The following is a 20,726-nucleotide window of genomic DNA, read 5'->3' as shown; positions in this document are numbered from 1 at the left end:
GGGGGAAAACATAGGGGAGGACTCTAAGAAACCCTACTGCCCTTTGGGAAGCTTCCCAGGCCTCCCCAGCAGGCCTCGTCAACACCTCCTGGGTTCCAGACCTCTTTTTGCATAAAGGTCTCTCATCCCTTCCTGGGATGTGCTTTGGGGGCTCAGTGCTGCAGCCCATGAGGAAGGACATTTTAAAGAGAGAACCTGGTGGGCAGCACTGAAAATGAAAGGGATGTCTCTGGAGCTGGCCTTGGTTTGTCAGTGGGGGAGGAGGGCTCAGTAGGCGGCCACAGCTCACTTAGGGATCTGGGCTATGGCCAGGTTGGAGATGTGGCTTCAGCAGCTGTTGGGTGAGGGAGAGACACATTGGGGAGGGAGTTCCCAGGATAAAGAAATCCCCACTAACAAAACCAGTCTCCATCCAGAGAAAACCTCCTTCAAAGCTGAGCAGCATGCTGACCTATTCCTGAATAAATCCTGGATGTGCTAATTGAGGGGGATGTTATGAAAATGAAAAACGATTGCATCAGCTGGTTCAGAAAGAAATGCGCTGGCTTGATAAAATAGGAAAGCTAATCGCTTGGCTTTTTTTTTCCTCCCTCTTTCATAAGCCCAGGGCTTGGAAAGAAGTCAACCCAATAATGTGGTCATTTTGCTGTAAAGCAAGATATACAATAGCCTGCGTCTTCTGTCCATGTAATTGCCAGGGCACCTTGGGAGTCCCCTGTATACTCTATCAGCCTTGAGACATACCTTCTGTAGTAGTTATCCTCCCCACAGTGAATTTCGAAGAGCTTTGCAGAGAGAAGTCACTGAGCCCATCAGACTCTTTAGCCCGTCAAATCACTGGTCTCCTAGGAGGTGGGAAGGGAATGGGAAGGGCCAAGTTGGAAGGGTTTAGGATGGATAAGGAGCCAGCTGTACTCCTCTCTAAAGGAGGCAAAAGAACAAACTATTTCTAGGAGATGGAGAAAGAAAAGTCTCTGCCATTTGATGAGGTTCTGAATTGTGACCTCATTGGTGTCACCTCATCATCTTGGCTGAAGAAGCTCAGGGGGAGCCCAGAGCCTGGACTGGGGGCAGGTGGCAATTTGCAGACCTTCTGTTTTTGCTCTTGGCCATGCCTTGTGTGATTGCTGTCCCCGTGCATTCATGCAAGCTCTCCCCTGCTCCCCCTTCATCTGACCCCCTCTCTTGTCTCCTGTAGTTTATCACAGTTCAGTGAAGAGAACATGATGGATCCCTACAACCTCGCCATCTGTTTTGGACCTACACTGATGTCAGTGCCCGAAGGCCATGACCAGGTCTCCTGCCAGGCCCATGTGAATGAACTAATCAAAACCATCATCATCCAGCACGAGAACATCTTCCCGAGCCCCAGGGAGCTGGAGGGCCCCGTCTACAGCAGAGGAGGAAGCATGGAGGATTACTGGTAGGTGGGCAGGGCAGGAAGATGGGAGGAAGCCATCTTTCACACTGTCAACAAGAGGGCATGTGGCAAAGCCCAGAGCAGAGGTGCACAGAGCCTTCAGGGTTCAGATTAAATTGTCTGCCTCTCGAGGTCACCTTGTTCCTCTCCCTGCTTGCCGCTCCATCACCTAGACAAAGGGATAGTGGGCCATTTCATGCTACACCTCATTTTACAGAGATCCCAGGGATGCCCAAGAAAGGAATTCCATAAGCTTTTTTATGTAATTGAGGCAAATCACATTGTTTCCTAAATTTACTCCATTTACCCAGTGGAGTGATAGAAATTGTGGAAGATACCAAGGAGTGCATGACATACATCAAAGAAGCCATTCAATCAGGCAGTAGGTATTCATTAAGTACCTACTAAGTGCTAGGCACCAAGGAGGCAAAGACAAAAAGGAAATAGCCCCTGCTGTCAAGGAAGTTACATTCTTTTTTTTTAATTACATTTCATTTTATTTTCATAAAGATTCACCTTCTCTCCCTCCATTGAGAAAATAAGAAAGACAGAACTTCTATTACAAACAGTCAAGCAAAACAAATTCTCCCTCTGACCTCATCCTCAAAACAAGCCCCACACTGCACTCTTTGGTCCATCACCCCTCTATTAAGAGGTGGGCAGCATGTGTCATCACAAGTCCTTGTGTTGATCCCAGTCCCCAAGTCAAATACATTTGTCTTTGCAATGTCATTATAATTATATCATTTTTTTCACCTGGCTCTGTTCACTTAACTGTACATTGAGAAATCTGTGCTGAGACATTGAGTCCAGCCTGCCCATTCTGAGGCATCCAAGTCTTCCCAGGCATCTCTAAAACCATCTCTTTCATCATGTCCAATAGCGCTGTAGTGCCCCGTCCCATTCATATACTATAGCTTATTCAGCCATTTATACCCTAATTGATGGGCCCCCTCTCACTGCCATAAATAGTTGTGTACATTTGGGCCCTTTTCCAAAGATATTACATTCTAATGAGGGAGGGACACTGGGGAGACAAATCATACATAAAGAATTTGTTGCCTAAGGGTTGTGAGACATCCTGGTGTTACATAACACTCCTCTCTGAAGACTGTAGAATGAAAAATGTACCCATCCAGGTGGGCTGGTTAAAGGCAGTCCTCTTTGGACACAGAGGGTTGGACTTCCAGAGAATCCAGAGTGGCTACAGATTCAATTCTGTTGTCCAAAATTTGATCTAACTCCAATATGATGTTACTGGATACATGAAATCCTAGATCTGGAATCTGAAAGGAACCTCCAGAGATCATCTGGGCCAGCCCTCTGCTTTTTGGTGTTATTTCTCCCTTTTAAAGCAAAGATAGCTGAGGCCTCAAAAGCTTCAGTGACTTGGCAGAGGTCACATAACTACCAAGTGGTAGATGGAGCCATTAGAATCCTTGAAGGTTGGAGGAACCCCATTGATGATCTCATCTATCTCCCATGCTTCCCTTCAATAGCATCCTTGGCGTGTTGTCCTCCAGCCTCTGCTTAAAGCTCCTGGGTAATGGATAACTCCCTCCCTCTTGAGAGTTCATGGCACAGTCAGACAGCTCCAAGCTTTATATTGTGCCCAAATCTGGAACCCTAGAACACAGAGCCCTTGATTCCAACTCTGCACACTGGAGCTGCAGAACACTGGTCTGATCCCCTTTCCACATAACAAACATTTGGATATTTGAAGGCAGTCCTCGTGTTTCTGTCTCCCCATCTTGGATATGCATCCCTACTCACTTCTAGGACTTCTCCCTTGCTGGACATGGTTTTGCAACGTCATCATCCTAGAACTCTGGTCTCCTGCCTCTTAGTGCACTATCCTTTCTTTTGCATACTACTGCCTGCCCTGAGACTGCTCAGGAGTGTCCATCTAATGCCAAGTATGATAGGGACAGTCTGTCTTTCTGCTACATTCAGATTTCTCTTTCTTTCACCTCTTTCCCTTCCTTCCTCAAATACTCTTTGAGCCTTAGCTAAAAACATAAACTAGCCCAATCCAGAGATCCATGTGGAACCAATTCAGTACCCATTATCTGCTAGGTTAGGGGAGGTGAGGAGAATTTGTTTGTCTATGGATCATATTGATCTACTTTGCTTCCTGACCCCCACAGGTGGAGACCCCAAAGGGTCACATGTTGTAGTATAGTATCAGTAACATTCCTTATCTGGGCTTTGCTCTTTCCTTATAATACAAGCTCTTGCCACATAATATGATAAGCTGTTTGCTTTTCTCAAGCATCCAGGGAAAAGAAAAAATGGAACAAGCTTTGCCAATATATATAATAATTGGAGAGGGATGCTTGTCGATTTTCTCAAGATTATTGGTCAGTTCATACATCGGGCCACCACGATGCTATATTTGTCTCTGTGGACTTAGGGACCTGATGGATGGTGTTCTTCACTCACCACCACCCCTGTGGGAGAAGGGAGATGTAATTGTTGGAAAATTTTGGAACAATGTCCTAGACCAGAGAATCTTAACTTTTTTTCTTGTCATTAACCGTTTTGGCCATCCATTGAACCCTATGGATCCTTTCTTAGAATACTGGTTTTAAATGGATAAGATAAAATGCATATGATTACAGAGGAAATCAATTATATTGAAATACTGTTATTAAAATATTAACAAAACAAGTTCACAGAACCCAGGTTAAAACTCCCTGCCCTAGACCATAGGTGTATATGGCAGACCAGGTTTCACCTACCTTAAGGGAAAGGAAAAGAGAAGGGCCAGTGGTAATGCTTCCTCAGAGTACCCCAGCATGCCCTTTCCGTGTTTTATACACTCCTGAGTCCTGGCCTCTCTCTGAACCTTTCTTTGCCCTTGCATGGGGAAAGGTCTGTACCCTTCTGGGCTCAAGCACCAAAGCAGTACAAAGGCTCTGTGCTCCAGATCTCTGAAAGGGCACAGTATCAGGGGAGAGCCAGCAAGCACATTGTCTCAGTTTTCTCTAGGTTGTTTTCCCTAATTTCTCTATTACTGTAGATTTTACTAGCCAGTCCCTGGGAGGGAACCGTAGGATTAACTAGAAAATAAGTAGAAGGGTTCTGACAGCATCGGGCAAGACCTGGGGCTGTTGCATCTGATGGATCAAGAATCAGTTGCCTTGAGGTGGGAAAGGCAGGGGGAGAGGCCATCCTACAGACGCATCTCTCATCCCTTCCTCAGGCTTCTCTAGACTAAGACACCACACACCTAAGAGACTCACCACCACAGCTAAAACCAAGGGTGGGGGGGGGGTCTTGTTTCAAGGAGGAGGCTGGAGGGAGTACAAAAGGGGTGGCTAGGGTCCTGGGAATGCTGAAGAGAGGCCAGGGAGACAGGGAGAGCCAAAGCTTCTCTGCATTCCTGTAGCAGCAGGGAGTTCAGTCCCATTCCATTTTTTCTTCCCCAGCCTACCTGGAAAACCTGCCCTTTAGTATGAGCAAAACAAAGTGGGGGTCTTCCCTGGATGGGCCCACTGCATGTCATGATGATGCAGAGGAGGCTAGAAAGAGGTTTATGGCACCCTTTGTCTCTCCCTTTTGGTTTCTGATTCTCTCCAGACTTCCTTCGACCCAGCTGGTTCCATACCTAGGGAGACTTCAGAAACCCCCTAATTTAAATGGGTCAGGGGACCTGAAGGGGAGACAATGGAGGAAAAAACTTTCAGGACTCAAAGGTGGAAGGACAGGCCCTTGTCTCAAGGGGGTGCTTTTGCTTGGGGGTGACCCAAAAGTCCTCCTTCCTTTCTTTGCTTTCAGAAGAAACTGGATTTGTTAGAAAGAAGGAAACACTAAGAATGGATGAGATTTCCTCTGCCTGTCATCATGTAGAAACTCGAGGGTTGTGCTGAGGGTCTCTATCCCTCAGTGACTCATTCTTCTTCACATTTGAGTTGAAAGACAGGGTTTAGATAGAGTTTCCAGTAACTGTCCGGGCAAACTCAGAAGGGACTTGGATAATTAAAATCCAGAGTCTAGAGCCCAACGTTAGCCAAGAACTTACCTTGTCTTTCATCCCTCTCCCTCTTCCTGCCTCTGCCTCCCACTCCCATATTTTACCTCTCCACCAATGGAGATGCCTCAAAGTCACAGATTGGCATGAAGCCTGGTGGGGAGGAAGAGAGTGGGAAGAGCCTGATATTGAGGCTTATTGAGAGCTGCCTATATATTGCCATAAAGAAATTCCTCTACCAGCCCCAGAAGAGTTTCTCTGGCCTCTCTGATCTGCTTTCTCTTGCTAAAAGGTGTGAAACTCAGGTTGTCTCAGCTGGTTTGTCTAGTTCTGCCTGGAGAGGATGGGTTGGCTCAGATCACCTCTGAAACCTACTTGTAAAATGTTTATTAGGAGAACGTGTTACCTACCTGCTGTGTGCATAGCACAGCACTGAGCTTTTATGGGACATAGAATGTGCAGAGGACCCCAGCCCTACTCTTCCCTGAAAACCAACAAGTCCTCCCCAAATGCAGTTTCTGCCCATCTCCTGGTGATTTTTCTCCTCTGTGATGCTTTTGGTGACTTTGATTTGGTTCTGCTGCAGTGAAAGCCCCCATGGAGAGACTACCTCAGCTGAAGACTCTGCACAGGACATAACTGTGGACCACCACACCAGCGATGATGGTATGTATGTGACCCTGCTTCCTGGTCAGCCAGGGGGAACCCCAGGGAGGAGGGGAGCCTGGTCATGTGGCCTGAGCTCCTCCTACAGTCTGGTGCTGCCTGTGGCATGCCAGAGCATTTAGTAACAACTCCTCTACTTCCTACTTTTCTGAGATGGTTTAAGTTCTAATCTTGTGTCCAAATGAGGGAACAGATGGTCTAAGCTATGTCAGTTTCTTCCTATTCCATAATTCTTTGGCTGTCCCATTCCCAACTCCTAATCAGCTCTCTAATCACTCTGTCCCCGACCTAAGTTCCTAGTGGTTTCCAGCTAGTTCCCAGTCACTGCTCAGACTCAACACCAAGTAACAAGATGCTAAAGTAATACAGAACAAATCAAAAAAGCATCCCAGGGAATGGAGGGACTAAATGCCAAGAACAAAGGAGTAGCAGTAGGAGCCCAGATGAATTAGTCCCATGCTCTCAAGCCCACCAACTAGAGCAGTCGACCCTTCCAACATCTCAGGCCCTCATCTGAGGGCCCCCGGGCAGTCAGTCAGCCTGGTGTGAGTGGAGAAGTGGAAGACCTCTCTGCAGTGCTTCTGATTTATTAAGACCTGCCTAGCCAGGATATTCTCTCCCCCCGCCCCCCCCCCCTTCCCCGCCCAGTTTGGCTCACTTGGACTCTGGAAGTCTCAGCAGCCAAGAAGGCGCCTCCAATTTTTCCAGGAGTGAGGAGGAAACAGGACACTATGCTGAGCTCTCTAGGCCTCCCACCTGGCTGGAAATTCTGATCTCCCAGGCAGATGGCTCAAAGTATAATGTTGAGGGGAGGATGCAGAGGAACTCATAAAATCTTTAGTTCCTTTGTGGCTTGAGGACACATCTGTCATCCAGGAGTAGAACCTAGAAAGCCATCTCTTGTGCAGGAAGTCATCTTCCTTTTCACCCAGCATACCAGAATTTAAGAGTCCTGTGGATCTGGAGCTAAGAAGAGAGGTCAGGCCTGGAAATGTAGACCTGGAAGTCCTAGGGAAGCCAAGGAAGGGAGCAAGGGGGCCAGGGAGAAAGGGAGAGAAGAGTACCAAGGATAGAGCCTTGGGGGACATCCACCTACGGGCCTGGGGAAGAGAGATGATCAGGGGAGTGAGTTGGGTCATTATAGAGTGAGTCACCAAGCATCTTTGAGTGTTCCCTAGGTGTTGGACATGTGTAGAGCACTGGGTTATACAGGAAGACAAAGACAACCCTGCCGTCAAGGAGATGACATTCTTAGCAGAGAGAGCATGTCAGTAACTAAGTACATAACAGATATAATCAGGGTGGGTAGAAGGTATATACTTCATTATTTGCATATTTACAGAGAAAAGGCAGTGGTCACAGAAAGGGGACTGGGAATGGCCTCCTGAGGAAGGTTGTATTTGAGCAGTGGCTTTCTGGGACCTGGGAATGGACAGAAGGGGAAGTGGATGAATCATATTGTGAAGGGAGAAAAGCAGCAAGATGTGCTGATGGATAGGGTGAGGGGGGTGTGAGTGAGGACTGGAGGTTCCAACTGGGTGACCAGGATGAAGGTCATGCCTTTAACAGTATAGGGAAGTTTGGGAATACATCTTTTTCTGTGAATGAGGGAAGGCAAAGACTTCGTAATGCTACACAGAAGTTTTGAGGAGGGGAGTCAAGGTTACTCCCATTGGATGGGCTTGATCTCCTAAGTCAGATGCCAAGCCATCTGCTGGACAAGAGGGCAGTGAGTGGCTTAAGGAGAAGAAGAGATCTGAAACAGTTGCTTTGGAAAATTAGGCAACAAAAATAAAAGGAAAGGCCTGTCGAGGTTCTGCACCTCAACATGTAGTGAGGCCAATCAGTTTAATTATGAGACTTTTCCCATCAACACTTCACTAGTCCAGAAGTAGCAACCTTTAGAGGGTGGGATTTGCCTAGGGATCAGGGTTAACAGGTCAGGAACAGTGGAAAGTGAGAGGAATGAAGGGTTCCACAGCAGTGGTTGGTCATAAGTTAAATGAACTTTTCAGGACAGAGGGTGTCAATTCTGGATGTGAAGAAAAGCAAAGATAAAGGGAGAGATGGGGGATAAGCACATTGAAAATCAGAGTGAGAGCAGAAAGCAGAGGGGTTGGAAGTTGGATAGGTCATGATTGGACAGGGATTGTCTAAATACTGAATCTTAAGTGACACAGTTCCATGTGATGGGGAAGTCTAAGGTATGATTATGCTGGTGTAGAACTAGAAAGGAATAAAGGAGGAGACCATTGACACTGGGGGCATTTGGGGAGATCTGTTGTATGTGAGAATAGACCCCAAAATCTGAAACAGTTTTAGAAAGAAATTTATTAGATTGTTTAGTAGAGGAAAGAGCTGAAAAGGAGGTGTAGTCATTCTCCCCAGATTCTGGAAGGTTGACATATATAGGCTTTTGACAAAGGTTTCCCACACAGGAACCCCACATAGTCAATTTTGCTGAGACGGCAGCCTTGAAAGCAAGACAAATTGAGACATATAGGAGTAATTGTAACCCAAAACAGAAGCTTGGGCCCCTCAGAAGTCTCCGGGTCTGGTAGCTGAAAACAAGAATGCTTTGGGTGGATCCCGGCTGGGGGCATCAGAAATACCTCTTGGTCTTCTCTGGCATTCCTGGAGTCAATGAGCATTCTGGGTATGGACAACCTTAATCACATTAGGTTGGATTGAAACAGTATAATAAATTTTCCCACAGTCCTGCACTGGAATAAAAACCATTCTTAAGGTCATGGAATATTGAGACCCAGTGAAGTGTATATGACAGAAACAAGAATGGGAAGAAGGTAGCGTGCACAGGCCGCATGAAGGGTTGTTGAGGGGTAGGGAGAGACGACTCCAGAAAAGCCAGTGGAGAGCAAAGAGAAGCACTCCAGGGAGAGCAGTTACATCAGGGCTGCTCTTTGGTGACTCCAGGGGATTGGTGAGCTCCATCCCCCTAACTACTCTCCCTCAGGGACCAGGGAATGATGAACAAGGTTAAGTCTCATCCTGTGCAGCCCTTTATGCCAGTCTAATGGACAATTATAATGGAGGAAAGATCCATTCACTAGCGTCCTCCTTGCACAGGATTTCCTAATCAGGTGTTGAGTACCAATAATCTCTACAGATTAAGGGATTCAGAGCCTTACCTAGTCCCTGAAATTTTATTCATTCTATATGTTTCCTTTCTTCTTGTTTCTTTCAGAGTGTGAGCCCATTGAGGCAATTGCCAAGTTTGACTACATTGGCCGGACAGCCCGAGAACTGTCTTTCAAGAAGGGGGCCTCCTTGCTGCTCTACCATAGGGCTTCTGATGACTGGTGGGAGGGCCGACACAATGGCATTGATGGACTCATCCCTCATCAGTACATCGTGGTCCAAGACACGTAGGTTGGGCCCTCAGGCCACAGGGCCAGGGTTACTGGTGCTGCTTCCAACATGAGCCTTTAGGAGATGGATTCTCAGTGAATGTTGCCAGAAACTGAGAGTCATGAGATGTCAGCCATCTCCTCAGTCTGGGGATGATGTTCTGGCAGTTCCCCAGATTCACCATCCCCTACACAATCCAGTAACTAACCCTCTGAGTAGCCACTTGGCATGATGAGTTCTAAAGAAGGCGGGTGTCACCATACAACGCCCTGGAGCCCCTTCCTAGACTGGGAGAGCATTTTCTATCTGATTTGGACAGTCTTTACCCTTTCAGGGAAAAGGGTGTTTTGGTTTTTAGCAAATATGCATTAACCATATCCGAGGATCTTATTTATAATATTTTCCTATTTACAAACAAAATTGTATTTTGGCCTGAGAAACCCAAGCCAGAGACATGAGCATTAGTGATGAAGTTTCTTCTGCCTTTCTAGGAAGTGCCTGGACTAAGTGACATTTTGGAAATAACCCAGTTTAGTTCAGTGACCCGGGTGAGGTTGATTGGGGGAGGAGCAGCAAAGAAGGAAGGGGAAATCAAGCCCAGACGGGCTCTGCCTGCAAAGGGAGTGGGCTTCAAGGAAAATGGCATTGTTCAGGATGCCCTAGCCCCCAGGCTGAGAGTCCTGCCAGACCTGGAGCCCAGCTCCCAATGGCCTCCCTTTGGGTGTTATGCAGCCAGTCTTGAGAGTCCTTCCCTTAATATTATTTTTTTAAAGGTTGATATCCTGAATGAGTCTTCACCCTCCCAGCCTGTCCCTGGCTTGTTCTGCAGGGAATATCCTCCCTCTGTTGATAACATCGCAAATCTGGTGATGATCTGTGCATCCAGAACCCTCCTAAATTTAGCATTGTGACTTCATTACAAGATCAAGCAGAAGATGAGCTATGGGGGAGAAGGGGCTTTCTTGTCATCTTGCTATATGATCACTAGCCAGAGGGGCCAGGAGAGCAGTGGAGAGACCTGGGACCACCTTGGAAGCTCTAAGTGGGGCTAGATTTACTCCGATGGAGTGAGGGTCTCCTGCCTCAACGCCAGCATCTCCAAAGCCTGAGCAGACATGCAGCGCCTGGACGTGTCTCCTCCTCCTCCGGGAGGTGGGCCCAGCCCAGCCTTGGGGTAAAAGGCAGATGCCTCGGATCCAGATTTCCTCTAGCTGGATCCTGCCATGCTTTCCTGAGGAGCCAAGGGCCTACAGAACTCAGCTGGATTCTTGATTTTATTTAAAATCACTCCGATCAGCTCCTAGGTTCCTAACTCCCTGCTTTCCTGCCCCTGCTTTCCCTGCACAGGGCCAGCCCACCCAGGGCCACTGGGTACTGCCGCCATCTTGGAGCTCTGCTGGGGAGAGTGTGTGTGCGCGTGTGTGCGTGTGTGTGTTGGGGGGGCCATCTCGCTAATTTAACACGGCTTTTTGTGTTATTGTTGTTTTCCCTCCTCCCTGCCTGCCCACTCCTTCTCCCCCAGCGAGGATGGTGTCGCGGAGAGGTCGAGCCCCAAGTCTGAAATTGAGGTCATTTGTGAGCCACCTGAAGAAAAGGTGACCGCCAGAGCGGGGGCCAGCTGTCCCAGTGGGGGTCATGTAGCCGATATTTATCTTGCAAACATCAACAAGTAAGCGCTGCTTTTCATTTTCTGCTGTCCTGACCGACTTAACACCGAGCTTCACCCCCTGGTTTAACCCTAACCCTCCTCCATTTCTGCGCTGCACATAGGGAGGTTGCTAAAAGACACTCGGCTTTTCCAGGCTAACAATCTGCATGCATTCATTGCTGCTGGCTAGATGGATGGGGACGAGGAAGCTTCTGCAAGCTTCAGTGATAGGTCGAGGCTTCCTGCTAGCCACCATCAGGCTACAAAGGGGTGCTCTCTTTCTCTGTGTCCCTACAGTGTCTGTCACCAGGAACCCACCTGGGAATCCTAGGTCTGAAGCTGTTATCCAAAGCTCAAGAATGGCCTGTGGCCAAGTGACTGAGTTTGTCATAGACAACATGGACCAAAACTGTTCTGCTGAGGGGGGACTTCTTTGGTCCTGTCTCTTTCCTAATTCTTACCTAATAATAGATTCTTTCTTCTCTGAAGGTTCAAAGCCTTGTGAGTTTTGTACTAGGCTGATGTTAATTTGGGGTATGTTTGATTGAATATTGCTTGTCTGTTTTGCTCCCTGCTCTTGGTATTCACTCCTATGGAGGAAAGATCACTATTGCCTCTTTCCTGGCCACACTCTCCACATCCCACTTCCATATCATTCTGCCCTTTCATACCAGAAGAAAGGATGGGCCAGTTTTCATGCAGCATTAGCCTTATCTACCCTGTTCCATTATTTGGGCTTACTGCAGATTTCTCGTTCCTTCCAAAAACAGGCTTTTGACTGTGATCCCCAACTTCCATTGTCATGCTGGCAGTAAGCTAGGGTTTTCCATTTGCCCACCCCAGGCTTCCCTGCCTCTGACTCTATGCCCATGCCCCTCGGCCTCTCCAGGGGACATTCCGGGTGTTGGACAACTAGTCTCATCTCTGCCTCCTCAAGGGGCATGACATGAACTCCTCAATCCATCACCTCTTCTACTAGACCCTGAAACTTGGGACGGTGCCAGTAAGATGGCAGCAGGCCCCTAGGGCTTGCTCCATGAATATGAACTAGCAATGACGCATAGTTTTTATTCCCATATGGCTTTGGAAGAATGAAATGATTTGCACAAGGAACACCTGTTAACTGTAGCCTCTGGACATTAAAACTGGAAGGAGAATAAATGTGCTTGTTGTTTCTAAACCACATCAGGTCACCTAGATCTTTCTGCCTTTTTTTTGTTGTTGTTTCCTCCAGGTAGTCATTAGAAGGGGCATGGTCAGGAGTCTTGCTCACCCCTACCATAATTTTCTCTTGAACTTCATGTTGGGGAAGTCAGTAGGTGGAATTAAACCTTGGAAATATCCACTTACCTCCTTACGTAGAACTATTTTTAATTTAAGCCAGTAAATGAAAAACAATGAGGATTTCATTCATTCCCCAGCCCAAAGGGCAATCCCGAACTCACTGCCCTGGTGAGAAAGCAGGCTAATGAAAAGCCTGGTGGGCTAATCCTGTTTTTGTTCCTTATTGACAAGGTTGGGTTAATTATAAGGTTCTAATCACAATACTCCTAGCCTGTAATTAAGCCAATAACAGGGGGGAAGGTGACTGTGGAGGTGTGTAGTTTTGTAAGCCACCAGCTTAGTTGCTGCTTTTAGTATGAAGGAATCCACGGAAGGCGAAATTCAGTAGCTGAAAGTGTGCCACCAATGGAAAATCAGAAAGCAAACCTCTGGGCAGTTTACTTGAGTTCCCTCCTTCCGAAACTGGCTTCTTGGCCCCAAGATGTTTTGGGGGATGAAGGACCCCCAAGTTTTATCTCCCTTCACCATAATATCATAGATTTAGATCTGAAAAATTACCTAGTCTGAACCAGTCACTGAATGTCTAGAAAACCAAGCCCAGAGAGGTTAAGTGATTGCCCAGGGTCACACAGGGAACAAGGTTTCCAATGCAAGTTCTCTGAGTCCCAATCCAGCGTTCTTTCTCCTGTCCACTTTGTGATCCCGGCTTTCTCCCCACCCCCAAACAAATAGGTAGGGAGCAGAATGATCACTGGGCATGGCATATGAGCCTTAGAAGGAAATTTTAGGGCCATTTATACCCAAACTCCAGCCATTCTGTTCAGACTGCACAAAAGACAACAATTAGGATGAAAATAGCAGTCAGGACCCAAATCTACTTGAGGGCTACTATCAGAGCACAGGAGTGGTGGCTTCATCTACTAGAAAAAAGGCCATTTGGACTCAGAGTCTGAAAAACTGACGGTCAAGTACTGACTCAGACACGTACCAGCTGTATGACCCTAGGCAAGTCCCTGGACCTCTTGCCATCCCAGACGCTAACTCTCTAAGGTTGTAAGTTGCAGAGCAGTTGCTAATCTGTTCTCGTAAAAATGGATTCACCTCTCCAGAAGTTCCCTGTGCCAATAAAATCAGGACAAAGCAAAACAAAAGGAAAAGAAAACCCAGGGAATTATAAAATATTGAAGCTGGAAAGGCCCCCAAGGATCTTCTGGTCCATTCCCCACCCTCAGCCCACCCCCGTTCATCTCCAATTCTCCCCATACCCCATCACTCCTGGCCCTTTTTTTTTTTTTTTTTTTTTTTTAACAGATAAGAGACCTGAAGCCCAGGTTCATGTACCTCTCCCAGTTTCTGGGCTAGAGCGGTTCTCATTACCCTAAGCTGTCTTTGGGAGATCTTTTCCTCTCCAACGAATATGGCCCTGAGCCCTGGCACCACCCCAGGGCCTTTTCTCCTTGCCCATCCTCAGTTCTGTCCCTTCCCATCCCTGCCTCAACTTGTCTAGAAGTGGAGTCAGGGAGCAGAGCTGCATAACTGCCCTTCTGACCCAGAAAGTGATTTCTTTTACAGCCCTATATAAATCTGTTCTCCTCATTTGGTTCCTTTGTAACCACGTCCAAGTGAATGCTTGCTAGTTCTAAAACAATGCTCAGTAACCACAAGATTGCCAGACAATCTAATTTAATTGTAGCATTTACACAGAGCCTTAAGTGGCCTGAAATGAACTGACCACAAGCCAAAGTTTAATCTCAACCTTGGTGATTCAAAAAGTAAAAAAGAAAAAAGTTAGAATTCATAAAATTTGTCCTTAATTCTTCCAGTATTATAGTCCCCTCAGAAATTTTCTTTCGTCCTCACGTTATAAGCCTTATGCCAGAATTTGTAATAATTCCACCTTTGTTGTGTTAATGATTTTGGAGAGGAGGACCTAAAAGTTGAGAGGAAAGTATTCCCTTCCACCTTACCTTTCCCATCTCCTTGATAACAGAGTAAGGTCTCCTAATGCAAACCTTATCTCCACTTAATAAAAGAAAATGAAAGGCCACAGGGCCATGCCTAGGAGTCCAAGTCTCTGTCCCCATGACCATATTTCACATGATCAGACTTTCCCTTTGCATAGCCTTTTGCATCTCAGGAACTCAAAGCACACCACCGACCAGTAAGTATCCATTTCTCCTTTGCCAAGCTTGGGGGTGGGGGGTAGGGAGGGTGGGCATCATGGAGGCATTAAGGAAGCCTTGGCAAGAACCCCCTCTGTGGCCCTTTCCCCACTCCCTGGAAAAATACTGGATGACAGGAACTCATCCCTCTTCCTCTTCCCTCCTCTCCTTGGATATGGGCGTGCTGGGACCCGAGCCAGCCACTGCTCATACTTGTCTTTCTGTTTGTGACTGAAGGCAAAGGAAGCGGCCAGAATCTGGGAACATCAGGAAAACCTTCCGGCAGAATGAGGGCCATGGGCTGAGCAGCCCCCTGCTGGACTCCTCCTCAGGGCCTGGGGGAGCCAGCTGCCGTCCCTCCTCCCAGCCTATTATCAGCCAGAGTCTCCCCAAGGAAGGGTCCGATAAGTGTTCTGCCAGTGGGCATGGGGGTCTCAATTCCATCAGCCGACACTCGTCTCTGAAGAATCGGCTAGACAGTCCTCAGATCCGGAAGACAGTGACAGCTGGGAGGTCCAAGAGCTTCAACAACCATCGACCCATGGACCCAGAGGTCATTGCGCAGGTAAAACCTGGAGTTTGGTGGAGAATAGGGGATTAGCAGTTTCCCCTTGTCACTCACAGTAGCCTCATGCAGAGTCCGTCCCCACCTTAGAGCAAGGAGCACGATGAATGCTTAGGGAATGTTTCTGACATCCGGAGGGGCTGCATACCTTTCAGACAAGCTTCATTGTCTAGCACACCTTCTCCAAGGGGCCACAATGGGAGCAGGATAATGCAGGCTCCTTAAGTAGATAATGTGCACAACTGTTACCTGTTTGGCAAAACTTTCACTTCTCTAGGCTAGTTCCTACACATGTAATGCCCAATATATTGTTCCCCCTTTGGGGTTTTGTAGCTCTAAGGAATTAGGCAACGAGATTAGCCAAATGGTGACACCTCTGGTTTCAGATTTGTACCAGATCGTGTTCCTTTCACTGCACCCCCTCCCTGCTTTCCCTGTCGTGCCCAAGGGTACTCCCTGACCCTGCCGTCCAGGATCATCTGGTCCTTATGCCTAGAGGGGCTGAGACCTTGGGGTACAGGAGGAACAGAGGCCGGTTCCCCATAACGAGGGACCTCCTTCCATCTCTAGTCCATCCTTTTGACTTTTTGTTTTCCATGAAATGTTAGAGGGCTAACCCCATCTTTAAAAATTCGACGGCCGTGGCCACTCCAAGCAGTGTACTCAGACGTCTCCCTCAGCTCTATAATTTTCATTAGTCCAGGTGGGTACTAGGGGCTTCCTGTTGCCCTTGACTGTCCTGCTTTTAGCAGAGCTAAGATCCCCGCTCCCCCTGGGGAAGACAGAGGCAGTCTCTGTTGGCTGGGCTGTGGTGCGCTCTCAAGGAATGTCTTCTTGGTCAGACCCGTTCCGGCTGGGCGCCTGACGTGTCTCTCGCTTTGCAAGGCCTCTTGCTGTCTGTCTCTGTGTGTGAGGTCACAGTTGTAAGCTGCCTTCCCCCGTGGGATTCCTCCCTGCTCCCTTCTTTGGACAGGTGTTAATAGGCATGGAGGGTCATGGTCACAGCTGGGAGAGAGTCAGGCTGCAGGGATGAGCCAGGAAGAGAGCTGGAGTTCTGCAGTCTGGGAACATCTTAGGGCTGAGCGGTGCTGAATCGCTGCCAAGAGAAAGCTCCTCTCACTCTCTAGCGCAGAGAAGCTCCACTGCCTGTGGATGCAGACCTAATCCCTAGCGGATTCCTGTGATGGGGCCTGAGGGGATGGCAGGGAGGGAGGGAGCAGGGAGGTCTCCTAGGGAGGCAGCTGGCTTGCAAAGGTCCCCAAGCTAGTGATTTTGCTTGTTTGCTGAGCTGGTTTCCATTGTAACTTACAGAAGGCAATTCACCTAAGTGGGCTTTGGCTCCCCCTGCTGGACAGTGCCCTCTTGACAGTGGTGGATAGAAGAGAACAGCTGATTAACGCTGGACTCTCCTGCCATAGTTGTCCGGTCCCCAGGTGGTGGGCACCTTTCCTCAGTCCCTGATGGGTAAGACCTGTCCTTCATTAACCAGGGCTAGAATTTGGTCACTTCCAGTTCCAGGGGCGTGCAGGTCAGACTTCATTAGTACCAACGTTGTGACGATGATGATCACATGAAAGAGAAATGCCTGGATCCCCAGCAGACAGAGCACTGACTCTGGGCAGTACTGGACAGACTCCAGAATTTCAGCGCGTCCCTCGCCCCCAGCCCTCCCCTCTCCCTTTGAAATTGGTTCTTGCAAGATTTGACCTGTAGCAGTAAAACAAGATCTTTGGTGACATTTCACCACATTGGACTTACCTTCTCTTCCGTATTTTTCAGGATATTGAGGCAACGATGAATTCTGCCCTGAATGAACTCCGAGAACTCGAGCGGCAAAGCAATGTGAAACACACACCCGATGTGGTCCTGGATACCCTGGAGCCCCTAAAGACCTCCCCAGTAGGAGCACCTACTTCAGAACCCTCGAGCCCCCTGCATACCCAGCTCCTCAAGGACCCCGAACCCGCCTTCCAGCGGAGTGCCAGTACAGCTGGGGACATCCCGTGCGCTTTCCGGCCAGTCAAGTCAGTCAAGATGGCCGCCCCGGTCAAGCCACCAGCCACACGACCCAAGCCAGTGGTCTTCCCCAAAACCAATGCCACCAGTCCCGGCGTCAGCTCTTCAGCATCTCCACAGCCCACTGACAAGTCTTGTACGGTCTGATGGATGCCATTGAATTGTTCCAGACGAGGGGACTTGAGGAACCAGAGACTGTTATTAAACCCTTCCTATTTAACTAGCTTGGGGACTTCAGCTGAAAATTAGATTCTAAGTTATTCCTGCAGGAATAGACTTCCCAGCAGCCCAAACCCTGGAGAATGAAGCTTTCCCTGTTTCCTTCCCTGCCCACTCCCTTCCCCCTCCCCCCTGACTCCCTATCCCCCTTTCTTAGCTCCCCTTTATCAGTCATAATCCAGCCAGCTACAGTATATACCAGTCTTAGGCAATAGCCAGAAATAGATCTTTCCATTATCAGGTCACTGTGAAATCTGGCAAGGCAAACAGTAAAGATGTGACTCGAATCTCTGTCCTCCTCAAGTCACCGAGGATGCCTTGCCAAAGTGGTTGGCTGCTAATACACCCACCTCTCAGTAGCACCATGTTTGGGTACTGGTTAAAATGAATTATATAGTCTCTGCTTCATCACACACACACACACACACGCCAACAGTTGTAGGTTACCATAGTCTCTGGCATGTGTAGACACTCCTGGCTCCATGACCCATGGCTGTGTATCTATTTGTAAGTTATTGTGACAGTTCACACAGTGACCATCAGGGTCTGTTTGTTTCCGTTACAAACCCTATTTTGTCTGGGACAGGAGAACTCAGCCATAGAAATATCTCATATTAAATGAAACTTAATCAGGATGGGACTCAACCCCCAAGCTCCATGCGAGCTCGGGTGCTTTCTCTCTTAGGCCTCTCTTTACTGATGTGGTTTGGTTGGTTGGTGTTTACATTTGCCCCCTTCATCCTCCATAATTACAACCAAACTCTATATTAAGTAATACTCCCCTGTAAAATTTACCTGAATGATACATTTACGTTAGGTAGGAGAAGGGGCATCCTACTTCCATTTTCTACGCTAGAAGGAATCCCACTGAAGATGATTTTAGTACCCGGACCCTTGAAAATTGTTTTAAGAGAGTTTTGTTGTCTTCAGGGCAGGTTTGAGGAAGTTAACTAGTGGCGTGTTCCTTTTCTCTTACTCTTTCTGGGCACTTAAGACCCAAAGACTTATCATCCTGAAGTCAGTCAGCAATCAAGCTACTTGGCTCCAAGAAATCCAGTGAAATTTTAAAGGAGAATTGGCCTCTGTAAGCAAGGTGACTCAGATTCCACTTTTAAGTGGCTGCTTACTGTCTTTCAACCTGTGTCTCCTGGATGTCGTTATCACCCAGTGCCTCTCACTGGAAAAAGATGGGAGGGCTTAGTGAGACATTGTCTGATTGTCGAGAGCCACTTGTTGCCAGATCCATCAACAACCATCTAGATACACCCTTGTCTTGGTTGCATTTTGATTCCACAAACCAAAAAGTCTCCCTGAGACTGAAATCTGAAGACACTATCTGCAGCCAAGTGGGTTAACTGAGCCTGTGAATAAGGGAGGGGCTGATGGGCTAACAGTTTCCTTCCTGTTTGATGCTCTCTGGTCCTTTTCCCACTGCCCACACAAAAGGTCAAGGTGATTTCCCCATCTGCTTTAACCCAGCCTCCCAAATCCTACCCATTATTTAACCTCTCCCCTGATATCACACTATACCAGGAATAGGTGAAAATAGGGTGAAAGGCCAAGCCACTTAAGGCTCTAGGTCTCAGATAAAGAGATTGAGTTAAGGCTGAACCCCATATGTCTTACCTTAGAACCACAGGAGCTGTGTTTTCTGGTTTGGAGTCATATTCTTTACCTGATAACTTTTCTGTGGTTTGAAAGAGATATATGATAGTTGTCATTTGGGAGAGAAGACTAAGTTTTCCCATCTTTGGCTCAAAACACCTATTCTAAATCACTTTTTTTTTTAAATGGTTTGGAGTCAAATCCATCAGAGGTAGCATTCCTTTATCTTGTGTAAGTTAGCTTTATGAGGAGGCACTTAGCAGAATGAGGCTATGGAACATGGAGAGCAAAGGCCTCAAGAGGTAGAAGGGGAGACCAGTGGATTCCTTCAGTGACATGACCCAACCTGGAAGAGGCGACTTAGAACCTCTGGTCTTGTTGAGTAGGCAGCTGCTCTGTCTACTAGCTCCCAAAAGGGATGAAGTTTGTTCTAAGCCCTGAGCCTCTACTGGATGTGTCACCCCTGGGCAACCTCTTCCCTCGGGGCAAGGAGAGCCTTATCCTTCATCCTACATTCCTTAGGTGGCAGCTTGGAGATCCTCTTCACCCAAATGATCTGAGTTGGAACCTGCACCTTCCATTTTCCTCCCACCTTCCCCAGCTCCAGGAAAGGGTGGAGAAGTTTTCTCAAAACAAAGTCTTTGGATCTATTCTGTTATTTCTTGCCTTTCTTTTTGGGTCCTCTACATCTCCTCCCTTCCCCAACCCACCCAGCCAACATCCATCTGCTGATTGGCATCATGAGCTGAGCAGTGTGTGAGTGGGAACCCACAGTTCAAAGTCTTAGTCAACCCTCCACGCCCCTAGGGGGTGGAGGGTGGAGTTGTCTTCCCCGTTTCTGGTGCTCCTGTCACTGTGGAGATATCTGGTCCTGCCAAGGGGACTCAGAGCCAATGGGCAGAGAACCCACCTTGGCAGGGCACAGTGCAATCAACTGGAATGGAGGTGGCACACTGTGATCTTTACACCAGACTGGGAGCCAGCAGCCCAAAGGAGCCTACAGAGATAGCCCTCTGCTGATTATCCTGGCCCAAACCAGCGGTACACACTTGAGAGACCCCCCCACCCTGCCTCTGTTGGTGTGAGCTGTGAATTCTGGAGGGGAGGGACAGGAATTAGTCTTTGGGGGAGAGAGGTTGTTGTATAGTAGGGTCTGCATCCTACCCAAAAGGAAAAAGAGAACAATGAATCTACACCCAACAGCATGCTGGCCCCAGCCCCTGTCTGCCAGGGAGCCAGGGCACCTCCCAAGGAGATGAGATGATGCCAGCAGAGGGATGAACAGACCACTTTGGAAGGGCTGGTATAGATGTACTTCCTATTCAGAAGAGATATTAGATCTTCCAGGGAAATGCAATGTTGTGGCGTATGACTTGTATGTAACGTTTGTGTAAAATGGTATATTCTTTAAAACAATTGTGTTGATAACTGGAATAATGTATGTATGTATGCTTGGAAATGCTTTGTATGAACATAAGGCTGTCACTCAACAAAGGTTGGATTGGGGAGAATCCAAAGCACAACTTCAAAATAAAATACGTTTTTAGGTTACAAGGCTGTAGTTCCTGCCCCCCTTCCCCCACACATACTCCCTATGCCCTGGGAACCGTGGTTCCCTAAAGTTTGTCTGGATAGGGGTTAATTATGTTGGGCTGGGCTAGTGGCATCTGTCCTGGAAGCATGGCTTAAGAATGGGGGTGGGGGGGAGTGTGGTAACTGGAAGCCAGAGATATGAGTGCTACATCTCCATTTCAACATCTCCATTTAGTCTATGAAACCAAAGATGCTTCATAGAAGGA

The 20,726-nt window shown here is 47.8% G+C and overlaps 1 protein-coding gene across 6 annotated transcripts in view; it reads left to right on the top strand.

Annotated features, from left to right (window-relative positions):
* The window catches only part of SRGAP2 (SLIT-ROBO Rho GTPase activating protein 2), a 247,956-nt gene extending 227,475 nt beyond the window's left edge, over positions 1 to 20,481 (top strand). For 2 of the 6 annotated variants that reach the window (XM_072648021.1, XM_072648020.1), the window contains exons 17-22: positions 1,199 to 1,423; positions 5,980 to 6,059; positions 9,265 to 9,445; positions 10,951 to 11,097; positions 14,760 to 15,087; positions 16,867 to 20,481. In XM_072648021.1, coding sequence (XP_072504122.1) covers positions 1,199 to 1,423; positions 5,980 to 6,059; positions 9,265 to 9,445; positions 10,951 to 11,097; positions 14,760 to 15,087; positions 16,867 to 17,250 — 1,345 coding nt within the window. In that variant the 3' untranslated portion in view covers positions 17,251 to 20,481. Of the gene's footprint in view, positions 1 to 1,198; positions 1,424 to 5,979; positions 6,060 to 9,264; positions 9,446 to 10,950; positions 11,098 to 11,373; positions 12,262 to 14,759; positions 15,088 to 15,695; positions 15,791 to 16,866 lie in introns of those variants that run through there. The other 4 variants (XM_072648025.1, XM_072648024.1, XM_072648023.1 and 1 more) reach the window with 3 other exon arrangements.
* The last annotated feature ends 245 nt before the right edge of the window (positions 20,482 to 20,726 follow it).

The sequence above is a fragment of the Notamacropus eugenii genome, chromosome 2, assembly GCF_028372415.1.
Source record: "Notamacropus eugenii isolate mMacEug1 chromosome 2, mMacEug1.pri_v2, whole genome shotgun sequence".
NCBI lineage: Eukaryota > Metazoa > Chordata > Mammalia > Diprotodontia > Macropodidae > Notamacropus > Notamacropus eugenii.
The sequence above is the reverse complement of the archived record's forward strand: the minus strand, read 5'-3'. Positions and strand labels throughout refer to the sequence as shown.